The sequence below is a fragment of the Apteryx mantelli genome, chromosome 6, assembly GCF_036417845.1.
Source record: "Apteryx mantelli isolate bAptMan1 chromosome 6, bAptMan1.hap1, whole genome shotgun sequence".
NCBI lineage: Eukaryota > Metazoa > Chordata > Aves > Apterygiformes > Apterygidae > Apteryx > Apteryx mantelli.
In genome coordinates, this window is record NC_089983.1 from 32,757,979 (window position 1) to 32,780,813 (window position 22,835).

Genomic DNA, 22,835 nt, shown 5'->3' on the forward strand with positions numbered 1-22,835 from the left:
TCTCTCCAGCCACCTGAAGCAGTCATGTTCTGCAGACGGCAGGGGGGTCCCACCAGGGCCCCCTCCCACCCCAAGCGGCTGGGCAGTGATGGATGGGGCTGCCAGTGGGTGGCCGGCAGAAGGGCCGGGCTGGTAGGGGCACCACAATGGATGTCTCTCCATCAATTTGTCCTCATTACCATGCGAATAGTGGGTGGGAGGGAGAGGAAACCCCCCACATGCTCCCATCTGGGGTAGCCTTCTCCCCCCCACCCATCCAGCCCTGTCTGGGTGTGCTGAACCAGCGCCAACACCCCCCAAGGCCCAAACTCAGGGGAGGAGCAGTACCACCCCCTATTCAGAGCCTTGAAAAGGCTACAGAGCCCAGCCTTGTTAACAAGGGGGGACCCCGTCCCCATCCCCGCCTCTCCCGTCTGTCCCTCGCGCCAGGGCCTTCTGCCGTGGCAGCGCCAGCTCCCCCCCCTCCGGGCTCTAGCCTGGCGTGCGCCGGGTGCACCCCATGTCCTTGGCTGCGCTGGCTCCAGAGGAGGGCCCCCTCAAAACACCCGGGCCTGCAGGCGTGCAGACAGCAGTTTGCTTGGATGCCCCCTCCCAGGGGGGCAAAAAAAGCCATCAGCATCCCCAGAAAGCCCAGGGCAGGTTGCCCAGCCTGGTCACCCTGGGCAGCCTCCTGGTGCTGCCAGGCTGCAGGTGCCTACAGAGGGAGCCTGTACCAACCTCTTGCTCCCAATTTCATTAGCTTAATTTAGCTTAATGACTTTTCTGAGAGCTGCTCCTCCGGGAGCCAGGGGCAGGACCCTGCTGTCTGCAGCACTTGGTGGGGATCCCACCGTTGGCAGGGTGCTGGCCCTGGGACAACGGGAGCCCCAAGAGGGCGAGCAGTGCGGGCTGCAGAGCCCACCCTGTGCTGCAGCACGTCAGCCAGGGTCTCCTCCACCCCGAGCCCTCCACTCCTGCCCCTCTCCCAGCCCTGCATGGCATCCAAGATTGGGACAGTGTTGGGAGCCCCTTCCCCATAGCAGGGGCTGCCTGCCGCTTCCCAGAGCCGCTTTAGCTGGGCTCAGCAGCTCCTGTTGGCAGGGCTCTGCGCAGTTTCCCCTGGGCGGGGGTGGAGATGTTCAGACTGGACCGGCTCTCAGCATCGTGGTCCAAGCACTCTTATTACTCGCTTTCCAGCCCAGGTGCTATATCCCAAGTGGTGTCCAGAGCACCTGGGAGTCCCCCTCTCCCCAGGGCTCTGCCTCCTGCCCTCACCTTGCCCCGCTCCCTCTGGGGACAGGCAGGGGCTTGCCCATGGTGACAGCACGGCTACTGTGAGGACCCACCTGAGCACCCACAGCCACCCGCTGCCTCCCAGCTGGAGAGAGCACCCCAGTCCCAGGAACGGGGCTGACATCCTCCCCCCCAGCCCGGAGAGCCCTGCCAGCCCGGGGCCTGGTGCCAGAGGGCACCCTTGAGCAGCTTCTCCTGCAGCGCGGGGTGCAGCGCTCACGGACTGCCCCCAGCCCCCCTTCCCCTTCCCGTAGCCCCTCTCCAGGCAGCGGGGCCCACACAGCACCCGCTGTGGGTCCCTGCTCACCGGCTGCAGGGCTTGCAGAGGCAGAGGTGATGCTGGTGTCCCCCCCCCTCCTCACATGAGGGGACGGCCGGGGACCGTGCAGGGGGCCCGGCAGCAGGCATAGGCTGTTATCTTGCACGTCCCAGATCCCAAGATCCCCGGGGAGCTGCGGGTCCCGGTGCTGCAGGAGCACCCAGCAGAGCACTGCCCTGGGGGAAGCCCAGCGGAGGCTGCGTCCCCTTGCTGTGATCCCGCGGTGACCTTCTGCGCTGGGCGCTGGGGTGCCCCAGGCAGCGGGACGGGGGCGTGAGTACGCGCATGCACGCAGGGGACAGCTAAGAATCTAATCAGGGCCCTTTTCCTTAATAAATCATTCCTCTTAATCCAACGCCCTCCCTCCTGCTCTAATAACTCACGGCGGCTGGGCCCCACCGCCACAACAATGCGCCTAATGGAACGATTTATTTTCATAATGGTGCTGGTGGGGAGAAGGGGTGGCCAGGGTGGGGGCAGCACGCACCAGGGCAGGAGTTTCTAATTAGTGAATGAAATTTGATGTAAGGCTGGAGGAAGATGGATTCGCTGCCTGACAAGGGGCCTTTCAGCTCATCAAAGTGCCCAAACAGGGAGGTAAATTAAATTATTTCTAATTCTTCACTAACCTCTAGGGAGTCACCCTTCCACCAGCAAGAGACGGGTCCGCTACTGAAATAAAGAGGCACTTGAAGGACTGTGGCTAAGTGGAAGGGACTGGTCTCTTGTGAAGGAATGAGGATGACAAAATGGGATGAGACGGGACAAGCAGAGTGGGAGAGGCTGCCACTGGCTGTGCTAGAGGGATGGAGAGGGGAAAGGTGATGGTGGCAGGAAGAGCTGCAAATGGTCAATAAACAGACCAATCCGGGGATTAATGACTAATTTTGTACCAAGTGTCCAATCCATACTTGTCATCCTAATCAGACCTGGAGCTGGGCTGAAATGCAGCCAGCTCTGGGCTGGAGCAAAGCATCCTGGCAGCAAAGAAAAGGCATTTGAACCCTCCAGGGGATTTGAGCAGGGACAGCCCTGTGTGATTTGGGGTCAATGCCCGTGTTGTTAATGCTCCCAGTTTGAAAGCTATTCTTGGGATGAGCAGTGTTTTTCTGGATACCCAACTCCCGGATCCCTGTGATGGAGGGTCTCAATTCTCAACTCAGGGCTCTGGCAGTCTATAGCAGCATGACTCCGTCACCATCAGGGCCAAACGGCAGCAGTGAGGCTCAAGACAGTGCTGTATCTCACCCCAAAGGGCAAAAACTCCCCGCTGCAGAGTGGGAGGGGGCAGGCTGCTGGAGACTAGCATCTGCACCAGCCCTGCAGCCCTGCGCTCCTCCGAGAGCATCAGCTGCGAAGGGTGTTCCCTCACCCCCCAAAACACACTTTGGGTGCTCTGCCCCCACAAGCACCTCCCTGTCCCACGTCCCTGTGGGACATCACCCCATGGCCCACATTTCTACGAGATCTCCTGCCCATGCACTAACCGCACTCAGCACTGTCGAGCAGGCTCCGATCAGTGCCCTGGGAGGGGGATGGGGAGGGAAATAGGGGGAAAAGGGGGGGCTGCATCTTATTGCAAGGGGCTGGGGCAGGCCTGGAGGGGGCTGGGGCTGTGCAGTGGTGCGGGGGACTTGCAGCAGGCTGGGGAAGGCAGTCCCCTCCCCGTGGCTGAGCTAGGTGGAGCTGGGACAGGCGCAGAGCGGGCTGTGCTGACCCAACACTCCAGGAATTTAATTTGTTTAATATATTCCCTGGGAAAGAAGAAAATAAATAAGTGGCACCTTGCGTGCCCCCATGTCTCACTCTCGCAACGAAGGTGTCAGCTTAACGAGCCGAAGCCCTCAGCCTGATTAACCAGCCACTGCTCCCCCTAATAGGGAGCCGCCGAGCAGCATGATTGATATACCGGGAGCATTAGCCGGAGCAGCCTGGCGCTGGACTGCCGTAGCGGGTGCCGTGCCTGCCTCAGGCCCTTGCTCCTGCCCTCCGTGTCCAGGCACAGGCCAAAGGCAAGCCAAGGGCTCCCTCCTTCCCCGGGGAGGGGGACCATCCTGTCCCCTGCTTTGTGGTGTTGGGCTGCCGCAGGGGTGCAGGCTGGGCAATGGAGCTGCGGCTGCTTTTGCCTCTATAGATGCCAGCGCCCCATATCACCCGTATCCACAGCCCTTCCCAGTCCTGTGCAGGCCCACTGTGCCCTGGTGCTGGGTGGGGGAAAACCTAATGCCTTTCTTGATCTCTGTCCCAGCACTGTCCTGTCCTTGTCCCCCAGGACGTGGGATGTGCAGAGCCTCGCAGCCCGCCAGCTTAGTGAGGTGTACCCGGTTGGGCGCGCAGCCCGCCGAAGGGCAAGGGGCAGAGAGCACTGCTGGTTAGCTTTGGGGGTGTCTTTGTCGTCCGGGTGCCTGGATGGGCAAATGAGGGCCTGGCACTCAGCTGATTAATGTCCCTCCTCTGGGGACCCTCTGGCTCCTTCCTTTCCACTGCACCAAGGACATGCTGATGGTTTCCAGTGAGCCTGGCTGGACCAGCACCTCCGTGACCTCCCTGGCCAGGCTGCAGGACTGTGGGGGGCAGCCCCTTAAAAAAGAGGCAGAGGGCCAGGGCTGCCTGGAGGGTCTCATGTGAGCCCAGGGGCTCAGACCCACTCTTCCCAGGGGGCTGAGGTAGGGCTGCTTGGGGACACTGAGGCACAGGGACGGGCTGGAAGCCATGGTGATAACCAAGGGGAGAACCCAGGTGTCCCGGCAGCTCCTTCAAGGCTTCAGTCCATTGAGTCCCTCCCACTGCTAGGAAGAGAGCCCAGGTGTCCTGACCCCCCCTTCTCCCATCCACCCCTCCCTTAGCCCCTTCTGCAGTCCTGAGAGAGGTCCTGTCTGACTGTCCCCCCTTGTTGAGGTGCCCCCCAGGTCTCACCGCAGAAATATCACCAGCTCCCTGCCATCCCTGACCCACACCATCTCTGCCCCCTGCCCCCACCTTGGGAAAGGGTTAATCAGCAGCCAGGGAGACAAGGTAATAAATGGCTGTTATCTCGTTAATGAGCTGACATTAATTAGAGCCCAAGGTCCTGGGAGGAGCAGCTGATTTATCCGGTCACCCTGGGAGCAGGTTAGGAGCCGACTCCATGGAAAGTCCATTAACAGGGAAGAGGTGAGGCTATGCTAAGGGGGGGGGCAGTCACCCTGCACCTCTCTGCACTGCCCCAGAGCCCAGCCCTGGGTCCTGGCCCTGGAGGCAACAGCCTTGGTATAAGACCCAACAAAACAAAATAAGAGGATCCTGGAGTTGGTGTGAAAAATCAGGGGAAGGAGTCCTCCAGTGTGCCCAGTGATGGGGGTACCGGGTGCAGTGGGGTAGGAGAGCCTGGCAGTGCCAGGGCTGTGGCACTGGGCAGAGTGTACTGGGGCACTGTGCTGGGGCAGGGGCCCAAGGAACAGGAGGGTAAAAGGAGGATGCTCCCTGATGCTCTTTGAGTTCAGCCACTCCCCAGGTTTCTTAAATGATGCTGGGCTACCAGAGGTGCTGGTTGTTCAGCCTCTTCCCAAAAGAGCCAATGCCTGGAGCTAGGATGGAGAGTGAGGCTGAGCCCAGGTCCTGCCAGAGCTTATTTGGGGCACCAGGCTGGAGATGACCTGTGGATGGGTGCTGTGGGCTCATAGTGTCTCTGGACCTAAGAGGAAAGGGGTCAAGGGCTAATGGGGATGGAACTGGAGCAGCCAGATGCTGGGTCCTTGCAAGAAATGCATCTGAGCTGTCTGCATTTCCCTGTCTCTCCAAGTCCTGCCTTTACACAGGTGCCAGCCAGCTCTCCCCCAAGCCCAAGTGCCTCCGCAGTGTGTCACTGCACCCCGGGACCCCAAACCAGCCCTGCAAGCCAACAGCTGCTGACAGAGGGGAGTCCTGTGGGCCCCCTGCCTGTCCCTGGTCACTGCACGGGCCTGGCCCTGCAGGACACAGGTGCCACAGCCCTTTGCAATGTCTGTCTGCTGGGCAGGATCAGGTGCGATGCTTCAGCGCTGCTCTGTTTCTGGTCTGGGTGGGCACCCTCCCTGCCCTCCAGGCCTTCCTGTGCTGGTTTGCCATCCCTTCCCTGCTCCAGGATCGTAGCTGTTAGCACGCCATGTCCCATTAGAGATGGGGCTGCTTATTTGAGGAATTGCTTGGCTAAATAAACAGCTGCTCAGAAATCCCTGCAGGAGGCCTGCCTAAGAGGGACTGTGTGGTGTTTGCTTTGCCTGTTAACCCCTTCGCTTGGGACAGGTACCAGGTGCTTGGAGAGGGAGGCGTGAAGGCCAGCTAGGTAAGGTGCCGCCTCTATCGGTGTTTCTGCAGAGGGAACGGCAGCCACGCAGCCTGGGACCCCGGAGCTGGGCTGTGCCAGGAATGACACAAGCTGGGTCCAGCTCCCACCGTTGCAGAGCTGATTAAGAGCCATTATCTGGTTGGTCAACGGGGCCTGGGCTGCTCACAGGTGACTTCTCAACAGTTCATTTAGTCACAAATCACCACAGGGCTGGCAGTTTATTTACCTTCCCCACCAGCCTCCTGTGGCTTCCCAGACTCCAAAGATAGCGGGTGGCCCTGCTGCGAGGGGTAAGGGAAGGGCAGCATCCTGCTGAGGGGCTGTAAGTACAGCTCCCACAAAGCCTGGGGCACCTTGTACGTGGCAGGTCCAGGGTGCTTTTACACCCAGTGCTTTGCAGCAGGGGTGCAGCCTGCTCTGGGCCAGGGGCTGCGAAGCGCAGATGGCAGTGGGGCACTTCTATGACCCCCTGCATGGGAGTATGGCTGGGAAAACACCTGCAGGCACGGTTATGGCTCATACCTCCAGTGCAGGTTGTGCTTCCCAGCCGTATTTCTCCATCTGGAGCCTGCAGCCTTTTTGGGTGGTTTGGGAGTTACAAGTTGGGTGCTGCAAGATGACCTTTGGCAGAAGGGACAGAGCAGTCAGGTCTGCCACTGCTGCTCCCTGGTAGAGAGTTTAAAAACAGGGATTTCTCCCTAGACCTTTGACAAGGAAATAATTCCCAAAGGTGGGAGGCTTTGGGGGCTGTTACCTTCGCAAGTGTGTACTGCTGTCCTGGGATGGTGGCATTGTGGGGAGCTACTGCAAGCCTTAAAAGCTTGAGTTTTGCCAGGAACAAGAGGCCAGAAATCTGGGTGCCTGCCACCTTTCTGGGACTGATCCCTGTATAACCCCCCTGTCTTAAAGGCAACTTCCATTGACTGTAGTCAAGAGATGACCCTGCCCCACCAGAAGGGCCTGATGCTAAATCTTACGTCTAGACATAGCCAAGCAACACGTTAGCTGGAAATCAAGACACAGCCCCAGCATGTGTTGTGTCCTCACACAGTGATGATGTCTGGGATAAGGACTTGATCCTGGGAAAGCGAAAGTCTGGTCCCGGTTGGCAACTTTTAATCAGAGCGTGGATTTTCCTCGGCACCCTTGGCTTTGATCTTGGGGCAGTTGGATTTGCTGAGGGATGTTACGTTGCTGCCCAAGGTGACACTGAGGAAATGGCAGGGCTGTAAAACTGAACTGTGCCCCCAAATACTACCTGTGACCCCCATGGCTCATTGCTGGAGCCAAGGCACTGTGGGTGGCAGGTTAGATCTGGCAAAGTATGAGAACTGCTGGATATAGTATTGTGGGTTTCTACAGATTTATGTGCACTGAGACTGGGTGCTCCTGGGTGTCCTTGGGGGCCATGTAGGTGTTTGTTCTTCTAGTTTTTTTCCTGCTGCTTGGCCTCATGTGGCTGGAAGTTGCATGGAGAAAATTCATGTGGGGCTATGAACACTGCAAAAGGAGAGCTCTACTTATGTAGCTGGGCACTAAGTGCTACTGTGACTGGTGGTTTTAGGTGGCTGAAAGAAGGAAGGGCTGTGAATGTCCAGATGAGGTGTTTTTTAAACATCAAGCACCTCTAGAAAATCCCTGACAAAATATCTGGCAAATGAACCAGTCCCAGGAAGCAGTGGACTGTGTGAATATTCCTGGCGCTATCCATTGCACGAGGTGTGTTGTGGGCACAGCTCTTGCCGAGGGGCAATGGAGCTGAGAAACCTCGCTGCTGCCTGGGCAGTGCACACCTCCCTGGCAATGTGAGCTGGGCTGTGCTTCCTGGATGAGAGTAGATGAGGTGTTTAAGAGTAGAAGCACCTTTAGGGCCAAGTTGTTCCCCACGAATATGGGGTGCCTCAGGCAGGGGTCAGATGAAGTGGAGCTGCAGGTGCTAGTGGGGTGGGCTTGACCAGCAGGAAATCTGAAGGTGGGAGAAGCACCCTGTCTTGTTCAGGGCTTTAGAGCTGGTGCATGTAGCCCTGAATCCAGCTCAAGAGGTCTGACCTGGCTGTGCCCAAGATCTTCTACAGCAGCAAGGCAGTGTCTGCTGCCTTTTTCACAGAGCTTGCCCCCTTGGTGGGGGTCTGATACAACTGAGTAAGCAGAAGAGGCCCTGCAGTAACAGCACATGGTGAGCTGTGCGTGGATTAGGAGCCAGGACTGTTGGCAATATGGTTTTGGCTGAGAATATCATCCCTCAAGCTCCATCTTCTGAACTGGAGTCATTTTCTGGGGCAGGAGGCTTTTGCTCTCTCATCTGCAGAGTGCCCTGTACCACCAGGCCATGGGAATGAGTTGTCTCTCTAGCTGATATCCTGGCATCTGCTGCCTGTGGATGATGCTCAGGATTGCCTCAGATCCTGTGTGAAAACCCTCCTGTAGAGGGAGGGCCCTGGGCAGAGGTGAGGGGCCAGGCCACAACTGCACTCACTTGTTACAGTCCTCTGATCTAGTTAGCAACCAGGTGAGCTGTCAGCAGTGGGGCTGATGGATGGGGAAGCAAGTTTCCTCCTTCCTGAGGCGGGAAATGAAGCTAATCAGACCTCGGACACCTTAATCCAACTCTGATCTGATTAATGACCCCGAAGACTGTGAACTCATCAGCACCCTGGCATCTATCACTGCCTGCATCCCGCCCCTTCTGCCTGGTGCGGCTCGCCTGTGTGCAGGCCTGGGGCTCTGGCTCTCCTCCCTGCTTGGTGTGGGCTGTGCGCTGGCCCCTCCACCCCTGGGCAACTCTCCCCACAGGCCCTGGGATCTAGGTTTGACTCACCTGGAAGAGGGGGCTCCCTTTTGCTGGGGTCCCATGGACCTCATTTGGGATGTGTTAGCATGGGCAATGCTCATCTCTGCCAACCTGGAGGAGGTTGTCTGCTTCTAGGCTGGAGCTATGCCATGCTGTTCCCAGGTGTCTTTATTGGGATGTTTCCAACCAGATTTTATGGCTACTGTCTGCAAAGAACTGTTTCTCACCTATGCAGTGCAATGGCAGTAGCTTGGCTTCTTGCACTTGCTTTTCCATGGGATCAGCGGCCAAGGTGAATGGGACTGGACGGGCTGGGTCATCCTGGGCTGTTGATCCCTGAAGAAATTGCTTCTCTTTGGAGAGCCACCTGGGGTAATGCAGGGGACTTCCCTGAAGAGACCAAGGATGTGACCCAGTGCAGTGAGTCTCTTACAGCCCAGACCCTGAGAGCAGGACACCTACAAAGTAACTAAAATCTGTTCCCCCCCCCCCCCCCAAAAAAAACAAAACAAACAAAAAAAAAACATTGAGACCACAACAAGCTGGGAAAGTTCCTGCTACATCCTTGCACCCAGTGTGGGAAGTCTTGATATGAGCACATGGGACTGGTCCCTTTGGCCACCACATGCTCTATGGCTGGTGGGGCTTTGACATGTCACCAGATGTGCACTGTGGCCAGATGTGCACAGCAGCCAGGGGCAGGTTCTATTGTGTGCCTGCAACACATGCAGGGGCCAGAGCTGTGCCTTTGCTCTCACTCTGAAAACATGAGGTGGCGTGGATTTAACTTCAAAAATAGCAAGCACAAATAGGGGCAAAAAGCAGGAAAAAGAGGGAGGGGGGAAGTGTGTGTGGCTGGGGGAGGAGGGGGGATAAAAAGCACTGGAAAATGGACACCAGGGGAATGTTTTTCAGGGTACACTTTCATTTCACTGTGCATTATTGCTTGAGCTCTTCTTTCCCTTCAGACATGTCCCTCTCAGGGTCTGCTCCCACTGCCTGAGCTGCTGTCAGGACAGCCACTAATGCCACTTGCTCAGGCCCTGGACTTGGCAGCAGTTACCCTGACCCTCCTGGCTGGCCAGCTGCCTGTCCTCCACCCCACATTAGGCAACATGGTGTTGACTTACCTTGATACCTGGGGCACAACAGAGATGTCCCCTGTATAAAGCTAATAAGCCGTTGCAATCCTTGGAGCCAGTCCTGGGGACCATGACAAGGAATGGGTGGCTCCTCCCTTGCTGCTGTCACCATTGCAGGCTGCTCACCTGCAGGGATAGGGCTGTCCTGTCTCTCTTTTTCCCTCTGTTCCCAGAATACCTGTTGCAGTTCTTTCCTGTGCTGGGGAGCCAGACTGCCCTGTTTCCCCCACCGATTCCTGTCCTGCCCCTCCCTTGGCACAGCTGGCTACTCCAGGGGAGGGAGAGGGCTTAGAGTCCTTCTGCTTGGCAAGGACAAGGGCTTGTGTCCCAGGAGCACTGAGGGGGCAGGACTGGGGACACTTGGGGACTTCTTTACTCCTCTCTCCTGATGGTGGAGAGAGGATCTAGAGGCAGGCACAGGGTAATGGGAGCGAAAGGGTTACCTGGCTCCACTTTCAGTATCACCATACACTCCTGCCTTCCTCCTCCTTGGGTGACTGCTTGCAGCCTCTGTGGGAGGCAAGACACTGAGGGATGGACCTGTCCCTTGCTCTAAAGCCTCAGGGGACTGAGCAGTGTTGTAAATGGGGAAGGGGGAAGAAACACAGAGATGGGAGATCCCTCTAGCCATTATAATATTTAAACAGGACAACAGTAGCTGCCTTGCTTGCCTTCCAAAGAGCAGGACCCATCCTCAGACATGAACAAGCAGAGGCTTGTCTCATTGCGTTAGGATAACACAAAAAGGTGGGACCTAGAGACTGACAGATGCAGACCCCCTGTGCTGGAGACCAGAGGCATGCTCCTGTGTGCATGCTCTGCTTCTCTCTGAGGGCCAGTGCCAGGGGGCTGGGGCCAGCTCCGCTCCTGTTCACTTACATCTCCCAGATCAGTGAAGGCTTTCCTATCTGCCCTGTCCTCTTGATGCTTTCCAAGCTACGTCTTGTCCAGAAAAGTTCAGACCAGACACATGAAAACCTCCTGGCAGGTGTCTGCTCTGTTGGCATCTTGGACAGACATGGGTGATGCAGGAAGATGGTCCCCATGTGCACCTGGCTCTGGTTTGCTGATTCCCCCCAGTGTGGAGGGGTGTAATGGGGAACAGAGTGACTGGCCCTGGATGGGGCTCCCCAGTGCATGGGGGTGCAGAGGAGCCAGTAGGCAAGCAAGCGCCTCTTGCTGCCTTCCCAGCCAGGTGGTCTGCCCCGAAGTGCTGGGGGACTTTGTAGAGCCAGGGCAGCGACGGAGCTTATCAGGGCTTCATATATATTCACTCAAGTCCCTCCAGTCTCTCCCTGCCTGTGCAGATCCATATCCCCTCCAGTCAGTGTGGCCATGGAACTGCTTCCCCACTGAGTCTCCAACGAAAGCAAGACTGCCTGGGGATCAGGACGGTGGGCTCGGTGCCGTGGTCAGTGAGTCCTGTACCCTGGGAGGACCCCTTGGGTGCAGGCCAGGGCTGGGCCGGGTTGAAAGCCTGGGGAAGGGGCAGAACCGGCCGGGTGGGACCCCGCTGTGTCCCTCGCCGCTGCGGCTGGGGGGATGAGGAAGCCGGAGGAGGGAGGCCGGCAGGGAGCCCAGCCCGGGGCCCGCGGGGAGGCAGGCCGGGGCGGCGGGGCGGGGGGCCGGCGCGGAGCCAATGGGGAGCTGGGGCAGGTGGAGGGGGGTTTAAAACCCCCCCGGAGGCGGCGGGCGAGCGAGTGCCCGAGAGGAGGAGCGGAGAGGAGGGCTGCCCCCGAGGGCAGCCCCGCGGAGTGCGCGGCGGGGCCCCGCGAGTGGATGCCCACCGGTGCGGGAGCCGGTGCCGGCGGCGGGGCTGGCCCGGGGCTGCCCGGCCGGGCTCTGCCCTGGCAGGGGAGCGGCGGGGCGAGCCGCGCCGTGCCGTGCCGCGCCGGGGGGCCCCGGCGGCTCCGCGCGGGGCCGGGCCATGCACAAGCCCATGGAGAAGTCCCAAAACTTCCGCATCGAGGCGCTCCTGGCTGAAGAGCCGGCGCGGAGCGCCTCCCCGCCGGGGCTGAGCCCCGGGAGCCCCTCGGGGAGCCCCGGCCCCGCCGGGCGCTCCGACACCCCCTCTCCGCGGGCGCCGCGGGGAGCCGCGCCGCTGGCCCCGGCCGGCTTCGTCCCCAAGCCCGGCTTGTTGCACCTGCCCGGCCCCGGACTCAGCTCCCTGCCGGCCCTCTACCCGCCCACCGTGTACCCGCTCCCGGCCCTGGGGAGCCAGCACCCCGCTTTCGCCTACACCGGCTTCCCCCATCTGCCGCCGCCCGGCTCGGAGCACCTGAAGGCGGCCGTGGCCGGCTCTTTCCCGCTGGAGCACTGGATCCGAGCCGGGATGCTGGTGCCGAGGCTCTCCGACTTCCACGGTGAGTGACCCGGGAGCGGGACCGTCCGTCCCGTCGGGCGGGACGCAGCACTCGCCTCCTTGCCACCCCCAGCGCCCGAGGGCTCTGCCCCTCGTGGCCGCCGGCCGGCTCTTGCGCTCTCGGGGCGGGGGTCCCCTCGGGGCTGGAGCTGGGGGCTGAGGCGCCCCGAGGCCGCCCCTTCGCGGCACCGCGGCCGTCGGGGTCGGGGAGGTGGCGGTGAGTCCTCGGGGCTGGCCCCAGTGCGGGGCTCGCTGCGCCCCGGCCCGCTCCCTGCTCGGACTTGGCGTCGAGGTCCCAGAGGGCTGCACACCCCGTCCCCCTTCTCCGAGGCTCGGCCGTCCCGCGGCGATTCCCGAGGGGGCAGATTCCCGACCCGGGAGCCTCCATGGGCTGCAGGGAGCCCGGGAACCCGAGCCGCAAGGCGAAGGTCCCACGGTCCCCCCCATCCTCCGCCGGCCCGGGGCCGGAGGATGCTGCAGGACCGCACCGAGGGGCACTTCCCTTCCCGGTCCCGGGAGAGCAGAGCCGCTCCCTGAAGGGGCGCAGGGGCCGGGCCGAGCCGCGCCGCGCTGCCGGGACCCCGCCGCCGGGCCGCCTCTCCGGGCTCGTTGGACTCCGCCGGTGCGGGAAGAAAACGAAAATAAAGAGGCGGCCAGCGGAGCCGGCGCCGGGAAACGAATAAAACCCGCTCGGTGCGATTGGGAACGAACCGGGCCGGCTCCCCCCGGCGGGGACGGGCAGGGAGGGAGGGAGGGACGCGCGGCCGGTTCCGGGCTGGGGGTCCCGGCTGCTCGGCTCGTGGGGTGCGAGGAGCCCATCGGGCCCGGCTCCGTGCGGCTAGTGCCGCCGAGTCGCCCCGGGCTGGAGCCCAGACCCTGCCCGGGGGCCCCGCACAGCGCACACTGCTCAGGGAATAGCACCAGAGCGATGGGCAGGGACCGGATCCTGCACTGCAGGGCACGGACAGCACAAGGACTAGCTCCAGGCACATCAGTGGTGCAGGCTGTTGTCCCACTCCCCCCATGGTCCCCGGCAGAGCAGAGCACCCGTCGCTGGCTCCCCTGGAGGACCCTGCCCTGTGCTTGGCTGGGACTGGAGTGAATGGAGATCTAGTCATCGCAAAGATGGGTGCTAAAATGAGCGTGGTGTGTTAATAAGCTGCTGGTGGAGAGTCCGGATTTATTAGCCGAGTTTAGTGTCCTAATTACCTGGGAGCCCATTTACAAAAAATATGGCTGGATAAGGTGGTTAATTAATAAACTGGCCAGAAGAATAATAGTGCAAAAATGGAGAGTTAACATGAAACATCTGATTCGTTGCTCCTTCCTCAAATTACACCTGGGTAGGTTGAAGAAAAAGGGTCTGTTCCCTTATCTAGACTTTCCCTTTTCCCTGGCTTTCCCCCGGGCTGCAGGATAGATCCGGCTGTGAAATACTGGTGGTGCCTAGGGGTGCAGAATATGCTTCCAGTGCTGAGGGGCTCTGTTTGCACCCTGCAAGTGGGTCACTGAGAGCAGGAAAAAAAAAAAAGCCTCTCTTCTGGGTGGCAAAATGCCCTCCTGCCCCTCTGCAGAGGGGAGTCAAGGCCTCACTGTCCTTGCAGGGTCTAGGTCTGTCGGGGTGTCTCAGCATCCGGTGGCTTTGTGCTGGGGTGCGTTTCACCAGGGTGGGATCACACCGCTGCAACTGCCCCATGCTCTGAGCTTAACTTCTGGCCGGAATAAGGTAGGGATGTTTGTGCTTCAACAGCCCCATCCCTCCCAAGAGCAGGATCAGCTCCAGTGCTTGTCTCCAAAACCCTGCTACAAGGAGATGGATCCTAAATCATGGGCATGAGAATGATCTGTGGAGGGAGTATTTTAGCTGTTCCAGGATGCATGGGAACAATGTGCCTGCGAGTCTTGTGGAAAGCATTGAGTAACAATGAGCTGGGCTCCTGGGACAGCTCAGGGAGAAAAAACAGTCTCTGAACCAAGTATTGGTGGACTGCATCCATGCAGAGCTAAGGAGACATGGAGACGTTACAAGAGAGAGCAGAAGCTGCCAAAACTGTAGATTTATAAATCACAGTCACCCACTCCATTGCCCCAACCCAGATTCTCCCCAAAAGGTGTTTGCTCACAGTTCTGGAGACTCCTTTGCTGGGGAGAATTGTGTTTCCCTGGGCTGTCCATTTTAATACTTCAGTGGTTTCTTACTAGAGGCTTTTCTTGCTACAGTTTGTTCCCAAGATTTCTCACCCTGAACACAGCAAATCTTTCTCTGGTCTTCCTGCCTGGCCTGCACACACTGAGGGTCTGCAGCTCCTTACCAGCCTTCCCCGCAGCCCAGCTACTCCTCCAAGTTGGGTTTCCACCCTGAATGCTTTCAAGGCTTTCTTCCAAACTCCTTAAAAGTGATCCCCCCCCCCCCCCGAAGCACAGAGACCGATGCTAGACACAGAGCTCCAGCCGAGGCCTTGCTGGAGCAGAAGGATGATGAGTTGTGGGTTTGCAGCTGCTCCCCTGCCTGAATCCTCCACATGGATATTGCTTCTGACCTGGGGGGGCTCTCACTTGGCTTCAGGTCTGCTCTCCTCTCTGTGTCCATTCTCCTAGGGCTCCTGCCCCTCTCGTCCTTCTGTCCCATTACAGACATTGCTGACATGTAGACCCTGGTCCTTGTTCAATCCCAGCTTGTTTCTCTTCAGACCCTTGTTTCTGTCTCTCAGTCAGGATCATTTGGGTTCTCAGCTGTGCCCCAGCCCTGTCTGTTGTGGGCTTGCAGCAGACTTCAAATGCAGGTCTCTTTCCAGCTTGCCCAGCCCCCATAGTCACTGGGACTGGGCCTAGTTGCAAGTTCTGGCTGTGTCTGGGCTCATGTTTCCCCACTGTGCTGGCCAGCACATGGGGATGGGGACAGCAGTGTGGATACAGCTGTCCCTACAGGAAGGGGCGTCTGTGTCCTGCCTAGGGCACACTACTTGCATGACCCTTCCTGCTTTCTGAAAAGAGGGTGGTGGGCTGGGCAGGAGCATCTCGTTGTTGGCATAGGGGCCCTTAGGCTGCCTGTAGTTCCTGGCTGCCCTGTCCCATTGCCCAGCTCAGGTGGATGACCCTGCCTGGCTGAGGTGTCCAGGGTGACTGAGCACAAGTTTCCATACTGCTGTGTGCTGGTCCTGTTAGCTCTCTGGATAGCAGTAGGTAGATATCTGGGAGAGACACATCTGGAAGCCCATGATTTCCTCCTAGGACATGTTCTGGGGCAACCCAGAGGGAGGTCATCCTTGTGGTTTATTCATGGGAGGCACCAGGACAAAATCCTGAACATTTTTTTCAGCTGCATGTGTAGAGATGTTTTGCAGGCATGGTTTGTTTGCTCTCCTGGGGACAGTCAGGATGAGGAAGGAGGACACCCCCTGAACTGAAACAGTGAGCTCTGAGGGGATGTGTTGCACACACTTGCCCTGTTCTTGCCTTTGTATGCTTGTGGTGGGAGGCAGTAGTTATCCTTACAAACCTGGCCTGGGTTTGGGGGTTATTCAAGTGCTACCGCTGCAGCATAAGCAGATACTGTCCTTTCCTGCTTAACTGAGCTGCAGCAAGGGCCTCTGTGCATCTGCTGCAATGCAGAGCGAAAGGGCCGGGCGCAAGGCCAGTGTGCCGAAGCAAGCATTGCCTCACTGCAGCTGGTGGGGGGGCAAAGCCCACCCAGGGCTCCTCCGCTCCCAAGCTGTATTTGCATCCTAGCGCTGCAGGCCTGCTGTGAGCATGTGTCTGCCTTCCTGAGCTGTGTGTGGGGAGCACTTGGCACTGGGGTGCTGTATGTCTCGGTGCTTCTGTGAGTTGTGATTTATTTGCCCTGGCTAGCGGTGTAGAAATGCAGTGTGGTGGTGGGAGCCAAGCACAGAGACCTACCATGTCCAAGATTTGTAGAAGTGGAGAGTGGTAAGATACAGATGCAGAGTGGGGGATGCGGGAAGGTGTGAATCGTTCCCCGCTGGGGACCTGGTGCCCAGCTGTCTCCCTGGGACGCTGCTTGTATGCATTGCCTGCTCATCAACTTGATGGAGATTAGAGAGGTGCCTGCTCTTGGCTTGAGGGAGTTGGGCAGCACTTCTGTGGGCATCCCCCCCACATCAGGCATCTTGTCTACTGAGGCCAGGAGCTCTACAATGTGTGCAGTGGTGGGGATGTGACTCTGGAGATGGCCTTTGGATATTGCTTGAAAGGAAAGAGTTACTCAGACCAACAAGGCCCCAGGGATGTGAGCCCAAGCTGGACCCTGCCACTCCATGGTGGTGAGTTTGCTGATGGGTTGTGCTGGGTGAGGATGACAGGCTGTTGGGTGGTGCAGCTCCGTTGGGCATAAGTCATATCAAACGTGTTCCTGTTCTCCCACAGGCTGCAGGCTTGGCTCTGCAAGATGTGCAATGTAGGCAGAACAGCTCCAGGCATTTCTAAGGCAGCCAAGCTGAGTATCGTGTTGTCCTGCTTAAAAAATGAACTTGGCTTCCTGTCAGCGAAGCTGGGTTGCAGAGACCAAGGGAGGGAGCACGGGGAGCGATCACCCACCAGGTCTGCTCCCCCTGAGCTGCTGGGGACTGCCCCTGGCTGATGCCTTCCTGGGCTCACTATGTGTGCAGTGGTCTGGCATCACCAGGAAGCTGGAAACCGACTGGCAAAGAGCAATCAGGAGCCAATGGTGGAGCAACCAAGAGGTTACCAGAGGTGGGAAGTGCCTTACATGCACTAGCCCACATGGAGAATGGTCACAGCTGCCAGCAGGCCAAGAAAGGCCTTGTAATGGCCCGAGTGTTGGTGATACCCTCTCCCTTCCTCCCAGTCCTGACATCTGGGGAGACACCTCTGGTGCAGACAGGGTGCTAATTTCCTCTCCTTTATCTGCCAGCCCACAAAGTTAAGTGAACTATGGCTAAGCAAACCAAATTAAAACCAAGTGGGTTAATATCAACCCATGGATTAGCCTCGTTATCAAGTAGACGGAACTGTATCAAATAAACCAATAATTGCTTATAAGCTTTATCTAATTATCTGGGAAGCAGCTGTCTTGTAGCGCTCCTGGCCTCAAACTCGGAGGGGATTCCCGGCTCCAGGCCAATCAATTTATTTACTGATATTGCAGCCAAATGCTGGGCACCCATCAGAAGGTCCAAGCTCTGCCAGGCTGAAGGGATATCAGACAACAGTTCTGATCTCAAATGTGGCACTGGAGGAGATGGCTGGGCAGATAGGAAGTCATTTCTCAAGCAAAGCTGTGATGCTGAGGCAGTCGTTGGTCTCCTGGTGGGAATTGGAAAAGGGAAGACCCTTCCTGAAAGGTTGTTCTTTGTTTTGGGACGTTGGTTGTGGTGGAGATGGGTTCATAACTTGGCTGGCACAAGACAGTGGGAGGTGAGTCCTTGGGGCATTCTCCCTCTGTGTCTTTTGGGAGGATGTTGACTGTGTGCTGCGTGATGGACAGCCACAGAGAGGGGAGGACAGGACTCCACCAAGTACACTGACAGGACAGGGTGAAGCTGCCGGCAGCCGCAAGGCATCATTTCCTCTTTGCGCTGGAAACTGTCTCATATCATCAGACTCCCCTTTTTCCTCCTCTCTTTGCTGCTCTGCCAGTCAGAAATCAAAGACGCTCTTCCCCCGCACCCTCCCTGCATAAAGGAGCCAGGACCCTTCAGTGAAGCTGCTAGCAGGTCTGAGGCCAGAGACATTTGCAGCCTGGACACGCCACATGAGGAGCAGTGGTGATGGGTAATAGCAGCTGCCGTGGTGCACTGGGTGTATTTTTAGAGGAGGCTGCAGGTTTGGTGGCCAGTCATACTGGTGTAGGCACATCATGGTTGGGCTTTGGACTGGAGGTGGCTTGAACTGCATGATAACACCATCAGAGAGATTTTAGTTTTGTGTGTGTGTGTGGGGGGGGTATTTATTTATTTATTTTATTTTTGCTAGCCCTGGAACAGGAGGAAGTGTGGGTTTCTAGGGAAGTGATGGTCTGTAATGGGCACCACTGTACTGAGCCCCACGCCTGAACTGGGGACACAGCTGATGAACCTGGCACTGACAGAAGGACCTTGCTCCAGTGCTCAGTCCCTTGCACTGGTAGCAATTTGGGCTACTTCCCATTTTGGTTTATCTGGCTTTTGGGCAGCACTTCCTGTTTTGCTTTTCCCTGCTAGACCAAGGAGTCTTCAGCATCTTACTTGGAGGAGAGTGGGTCCCTGGAGGGGCTGTCAATAAAGCAAACTGCCTTTCAGTCTCCTCTGAGTATGGACAAACTGAGGTCCCCCAGCTCTTGGGGTCGAGACTCATTCCTGTGCCCCTGCTCTGCTGCGCTCTTCCCACATCTGTTTATAGTCTGGCTACATTTGGCCTTGCAGGAGGAGGCACAGAGGAGCCTTTTGGGGTCGTCTGGAGGATTTCTGTGCTTCCGAAGGCACATGCCCATTTCTGTGCTCCCCAAGGGCTGGGCCCTGCACTCTCTGCTGGTGGTGGGGGGGGGGGGGGGGGGGCGGTATTCAGACTGGGAACGGGATGTTTCCTCTGCCCCAGCAGTACAACCTCCAGCTCTGAAAAATCACTGATTACGGGGTGCTGGGATGTGGTGCACCTTGTTCCCTTCTCTTTCCCCTAAGCATCTACTACAGACTATGCCCAGAAAGAGGACCTGCTCAAGGAGACCTTTCCCCAACCTGGTATGGACACCCTGTGCAAAGCAGCCCTGGGTTCAGGGAGGGACCGAAGCATTGGGTGCCCCATGTACCCTCCCATCTCTAGCATTGGAGATGGGCTGGTGGGAGCTGGGCTCCCTTGGCTCCGACAGCCTGTGGGGCACTGCCTGAGGTGCGCTGTGTTATGCTCCCTGCTGAAGGCAAACAAATGAATTTTCCCACTGGTGCTTTCTGACACATCTCTGGGCTTCCCCCCAACTGAGGGGTCATTAGCTTGGGCTGCTCCCTTCCTTGAGGATACTAATACCCCTAGAGAGCCAGTCTCCACAGCACCTCCTTTTCTTAGCAGAAAGGATACTTCCCAAGTCCTTTTGGTCACCGTATATATGCTGACAATTTGTGCAGACAGGATGTGGCAGATGGGGGTCTACAAGGGCCAGGAGAAGGGATCTGTAGCCAGCTCTAAGCTCTGGGTCTCCAACATCATCCATGGCTGGTCAGAGACTGGACAGCAGCTGAGCTCTGCAGAGCTGATGCCATCTTTCACCCGACATTTGTATTTGTCCCAGTAATGTTTCGAGCCTTTCATTTGGTTTTAGCCTTGACATTCCTGCAGCACTGTTTTATGTGCATGTATGTTAGATCCCCAAGTCGGCACACTCTGCATGTACGTGTGTTAAATTTGTTGGCACAGTGTTTCTGTGTTCGGTCTCTATTTAACAAGGCAGCAGCTGCCATACGTGTGAGGCAGGTCCCAGATGGCTGATGGGCTCTCTCCTTGCATGGTGGGTTGGTGAGCTGTAAGAGCAGGAGGGGCTGTGTCCAGCCCTGCTCTCATGAGGAGTTTGCAGAGTCTCAGCCCAGCCTGAGCTCTGCCTGTTTGACCCTTCCCACCCAGTGTCCAGGTACCGGGGATCAAACCTGGATCACGTTCGGTTAATGTCCCCTTCATAAATTCCTTCATGATGCGTCACTGCTGTGTTTGTGAAGGGCTCAGTGGACACCTCCAGGAGATGGGTAGGTCGGGATCAAAGCCGGAATCTGAGGGAGATAACGCGGATGGTGCCCCATGCCCCACCAAGAGGGTGAGCTGGAGCGACCCTCGCCCACCCTGCTGAGCAGGATGCTGCATGGACCAGGGGAGCTGGCAGCTGGCTGAAAGCTCTGTGGGAAACAGGAGGCTCTTTGGAAACATTTCCCTCATGGACAGCCCTACCCTGGTCCTGCACGGCCAAGCAGGGCCAGTGGCCAAGCTCTGTCTCACCCCATGCAGCTCTGTCCTGATGCTCTGGCACGTCAGTCCCCCCTTCCTCATCCAGCTCCTGGACACGGGTCGGGTGGAAATTCCCTGCTTTGGGTTTGGGCTGATGCCCAGGCTCGAGGTGGCTGCCGATGAGCCAGGCTGGGTGCCGGTGAGGGTTTCCAGACAGCTCGTGTCCCCCTCCACAGCTGTGGCCCAGTGGGCTGGCTTGGCAGGGACGTGCCAAGGACTTTTCCCATCAAAGCCCCTGTGGCGCTCCTGCACTTTACACCCAGCTGCAAACCTCTGAGTTTGATTGCTGCTGCGGTGCTGGGAGAAGCAGGAAAAGCTGAACCCGGGGGGACAATAAAGCGAGCGGAGAGGAGATAAGCGGGGATCAAACACGGCGTGGTAGCCACCCCGCGCTGGACTCTCAAAGGCTTCTTTGTTCGTGCTGCCTCCCGATCCAGCGCCGCGCTGCCTTCAAGGGCCGAGGGCAAGATAGCAGCCCTGAGCCGGGCTCCGCTGCTGCTCCTGCCGTCGCAGACCTTGGCAGTTGGGCAGCCACCTGCGCGTCCCAGCAATAAAAGGAGGTTTAATTTCAGTCACAGGATTGATCCCAGTTGCAGACCGAGGCTTGATAACGTATCTCACTGGTTCGTATCAGTCGGGCAATAAAGCCATTATTGGGGCGGGAGGCGATGGAGGCGACACTCGCCTTCCTCCTCGCCCTGGGCCTGCTGCAAGGGGTCCCCGCAGGCTGTGCCCCCGGCCCTGCTCTCCCTGACCCCAGCCCGCTGTCTGCCCTGCAGCCACCCCACAGTCCGGCTTGATGGGGAAATGCCGCCGGCCTCGCACGGCCTTCACCAGCCAGCAGCTCCTGGAGCTGGAGAACCAGTTCAAGCTCAACAAGTACCTGTCCAGGCCCAAGCGCTTTGAGGTGGCCACATCACTGATGCTGACCGAGACGCAGGTACTTGGGTCCTGGGATGGTGGAGGATGGCACCAGCTGGCTGCCGGGGAGGTGGGGGGCTGAGCTGGGCGGTGGGGTGCCAAGGCCACGGGCAGCGCTGGTCCTCCTGGCTCTACTCCATCAGCCCTCATCCCGTGCCCTCACTGGCAGCCCTTCCAGGGCATCAACCTGCTCCTCTCTTGCAAAGAGCACCCCAGAAAACCTGCTCCTCTCCTTGATGCCCCCAGACCGGGTTTCAGATCCCTCCTGTCCCTCCCTGCACTGTGGGATGGAGCTCTTTGTGGAGCTAGTGTCCCTCTTTTGATGACCCCACGCAAGTCCTTTGGGATCCTGGGCAGTTGCTGGTCCTCTTCATCCCCCCCACCAGCAAGGTTGGAAAAAGGGGAAAAGGGAGCAGCCCCTTGGGGTACATCTCTCCTTGTGGTGTCCTCAGCCTCCTTGCACACACCTTTGGCACCATGGGACCACCTGCGACAGAGAGCTGCGTGGGGGTCCATGATACAGGGGAGGCTGGTGGTGAGTGGGGATAGGATGGGGACGGGGGGACATGCTCTCCCCTTGGGACCACTGCTCAATCTCTGTGCACCTGCTGAAACACAGCAATGAGCTGCTGAGGTCCAACGCAGCCCCTCCTGGGTGCCAGCAATCCATCTCCCCCATGCCCACCCTGCTGCGGGATGGGGCCACGCTGGGCATTCGTGTGCCAGCATGCTGTGGGCGCTCTCCTCCCGGGGCTCTCCTTCGGCAGGTGAAAATCTGGTTCCAGAACCGCCGCATGAAGTGGAAGCGGAGCCGCAAAGCCAAGGAGCAGGTGGCCCAGGTGGAGGCCGAGAAGCAGCGAGGGCTCAGCAAAGCCTGCGAGAAGCTGCTGCCCAGCGAGCCCCGGGGACAGGCAGGCGAAGGCCCCGAGTTCGTGGGGCGCAGCGCCGGCTCCGGCTTCCTGCACCGCAGCACCGCCGAGCTGGGCTATGGCCCGGACTCCTCCTGCTCGGGCGGCGAGGAGGACGAGGAAGAGGAGGAGGACGAGATGGGTGCCACGGAGAGGAAGATCGGCTCTGTGTTGTGAAAGGCGGCTGGAGCCTGGCCGGGGCCGGGCTGAGGCTTCGGGGGCCTCTTTGCTGGCAGACATGGACTGTGCCCGGGCAGAGCAGGGGAGGCCGCAGGGCTCCTGCCCCCCCTTTAACTTATGTGTGTTTGGATCCTATTTAACTCGTAATTATTCCTCTGTGTGTATCTGGGGGAGTCCCCACATCCCTCCCCTATAAAGCTGTTATCTGGATGCCTGTGCTCTTCCTTAGGGGCTGGGAGGCTCTGGCCCCCTCCTGCCACCACGATGCCCCAGGGAGCAGGGCGGGTAGAGCAGACTGCACAGCTGGCAGCGTGCCGACACAGCTGGAGGGGACAGACCCCGGCTTTGACCATGCGCTGCCCCTTTTCTGCAGATGTGACTGTCCCCAGGGCAGGGCACCCTGAGCCCTACGTGGTGCCAGCCACCTTTCCCCTTGGAGGCATGACAGGACAGGAAGGAGGATGCCCGCGGGACACGTGCCAGCCCTGCCCTGCCTCCTCCTGCAGCTGCTGCATTGCTGGTGGCTCCTGCGTTTCGCAGGGCAGGATGGTGCCGGCGCAGGCAGCGAGGAGCAGCAGCCCTCTGGGTGCGGGGCCTCCCTGTGTGCTGCCGCGCTGGCCATGGGCAGGGGGTCGGGGATGGGGAGCGGGCAGCAGCCTGCTCCCAGCCTCGTGGGGTGCCAGGCACACC

At 58.7% G+C, this 22,835-nt stretch overlaps 1 protein-coding gene across 2 annotated transcripts; it reads left to right on the top strand.

Annotated features, from left to right (window-relative positions):
* The first annotated feature begins 11,539 nt into the window (after window positions 1-11,539).
* LOC106499078 (motor neuron and pancreas homeobox protein 1-like) lies at window positions 11,540-22,355 on the top strand. 2 transcript variants are annotated; one of them, XM_013960446.2, is made up of 3 exons: window positions 11,540-12,193; window positions 20,916-21,076; window positions 21,825-22,355. In XM_013960446.2, the coding sequence occupies exons 1-3, from the start codon at window positions 11,758-11,760 to the stop codon at window positions 22,140-22,142; spliced, it is 915 nt and encodes a 304-aa protein (XP_013815900.2). In that variant the 5' UTR covers window positions 11,540-11,757; the 3' UTR covers window positions 22,143-22,355. The 2 variants fall into 2 exon arrangements, with proteins under 2 accessions (XP_013815900.2, XP_067154668.1); XM_067298567.1 differs by having other exon boundaries at window positions 11,686-12,193; window positions 21,843-22,355.
* The last annotated feature ends 480 nt before the right edge of the window (window positions 22,356-22,835 follow it).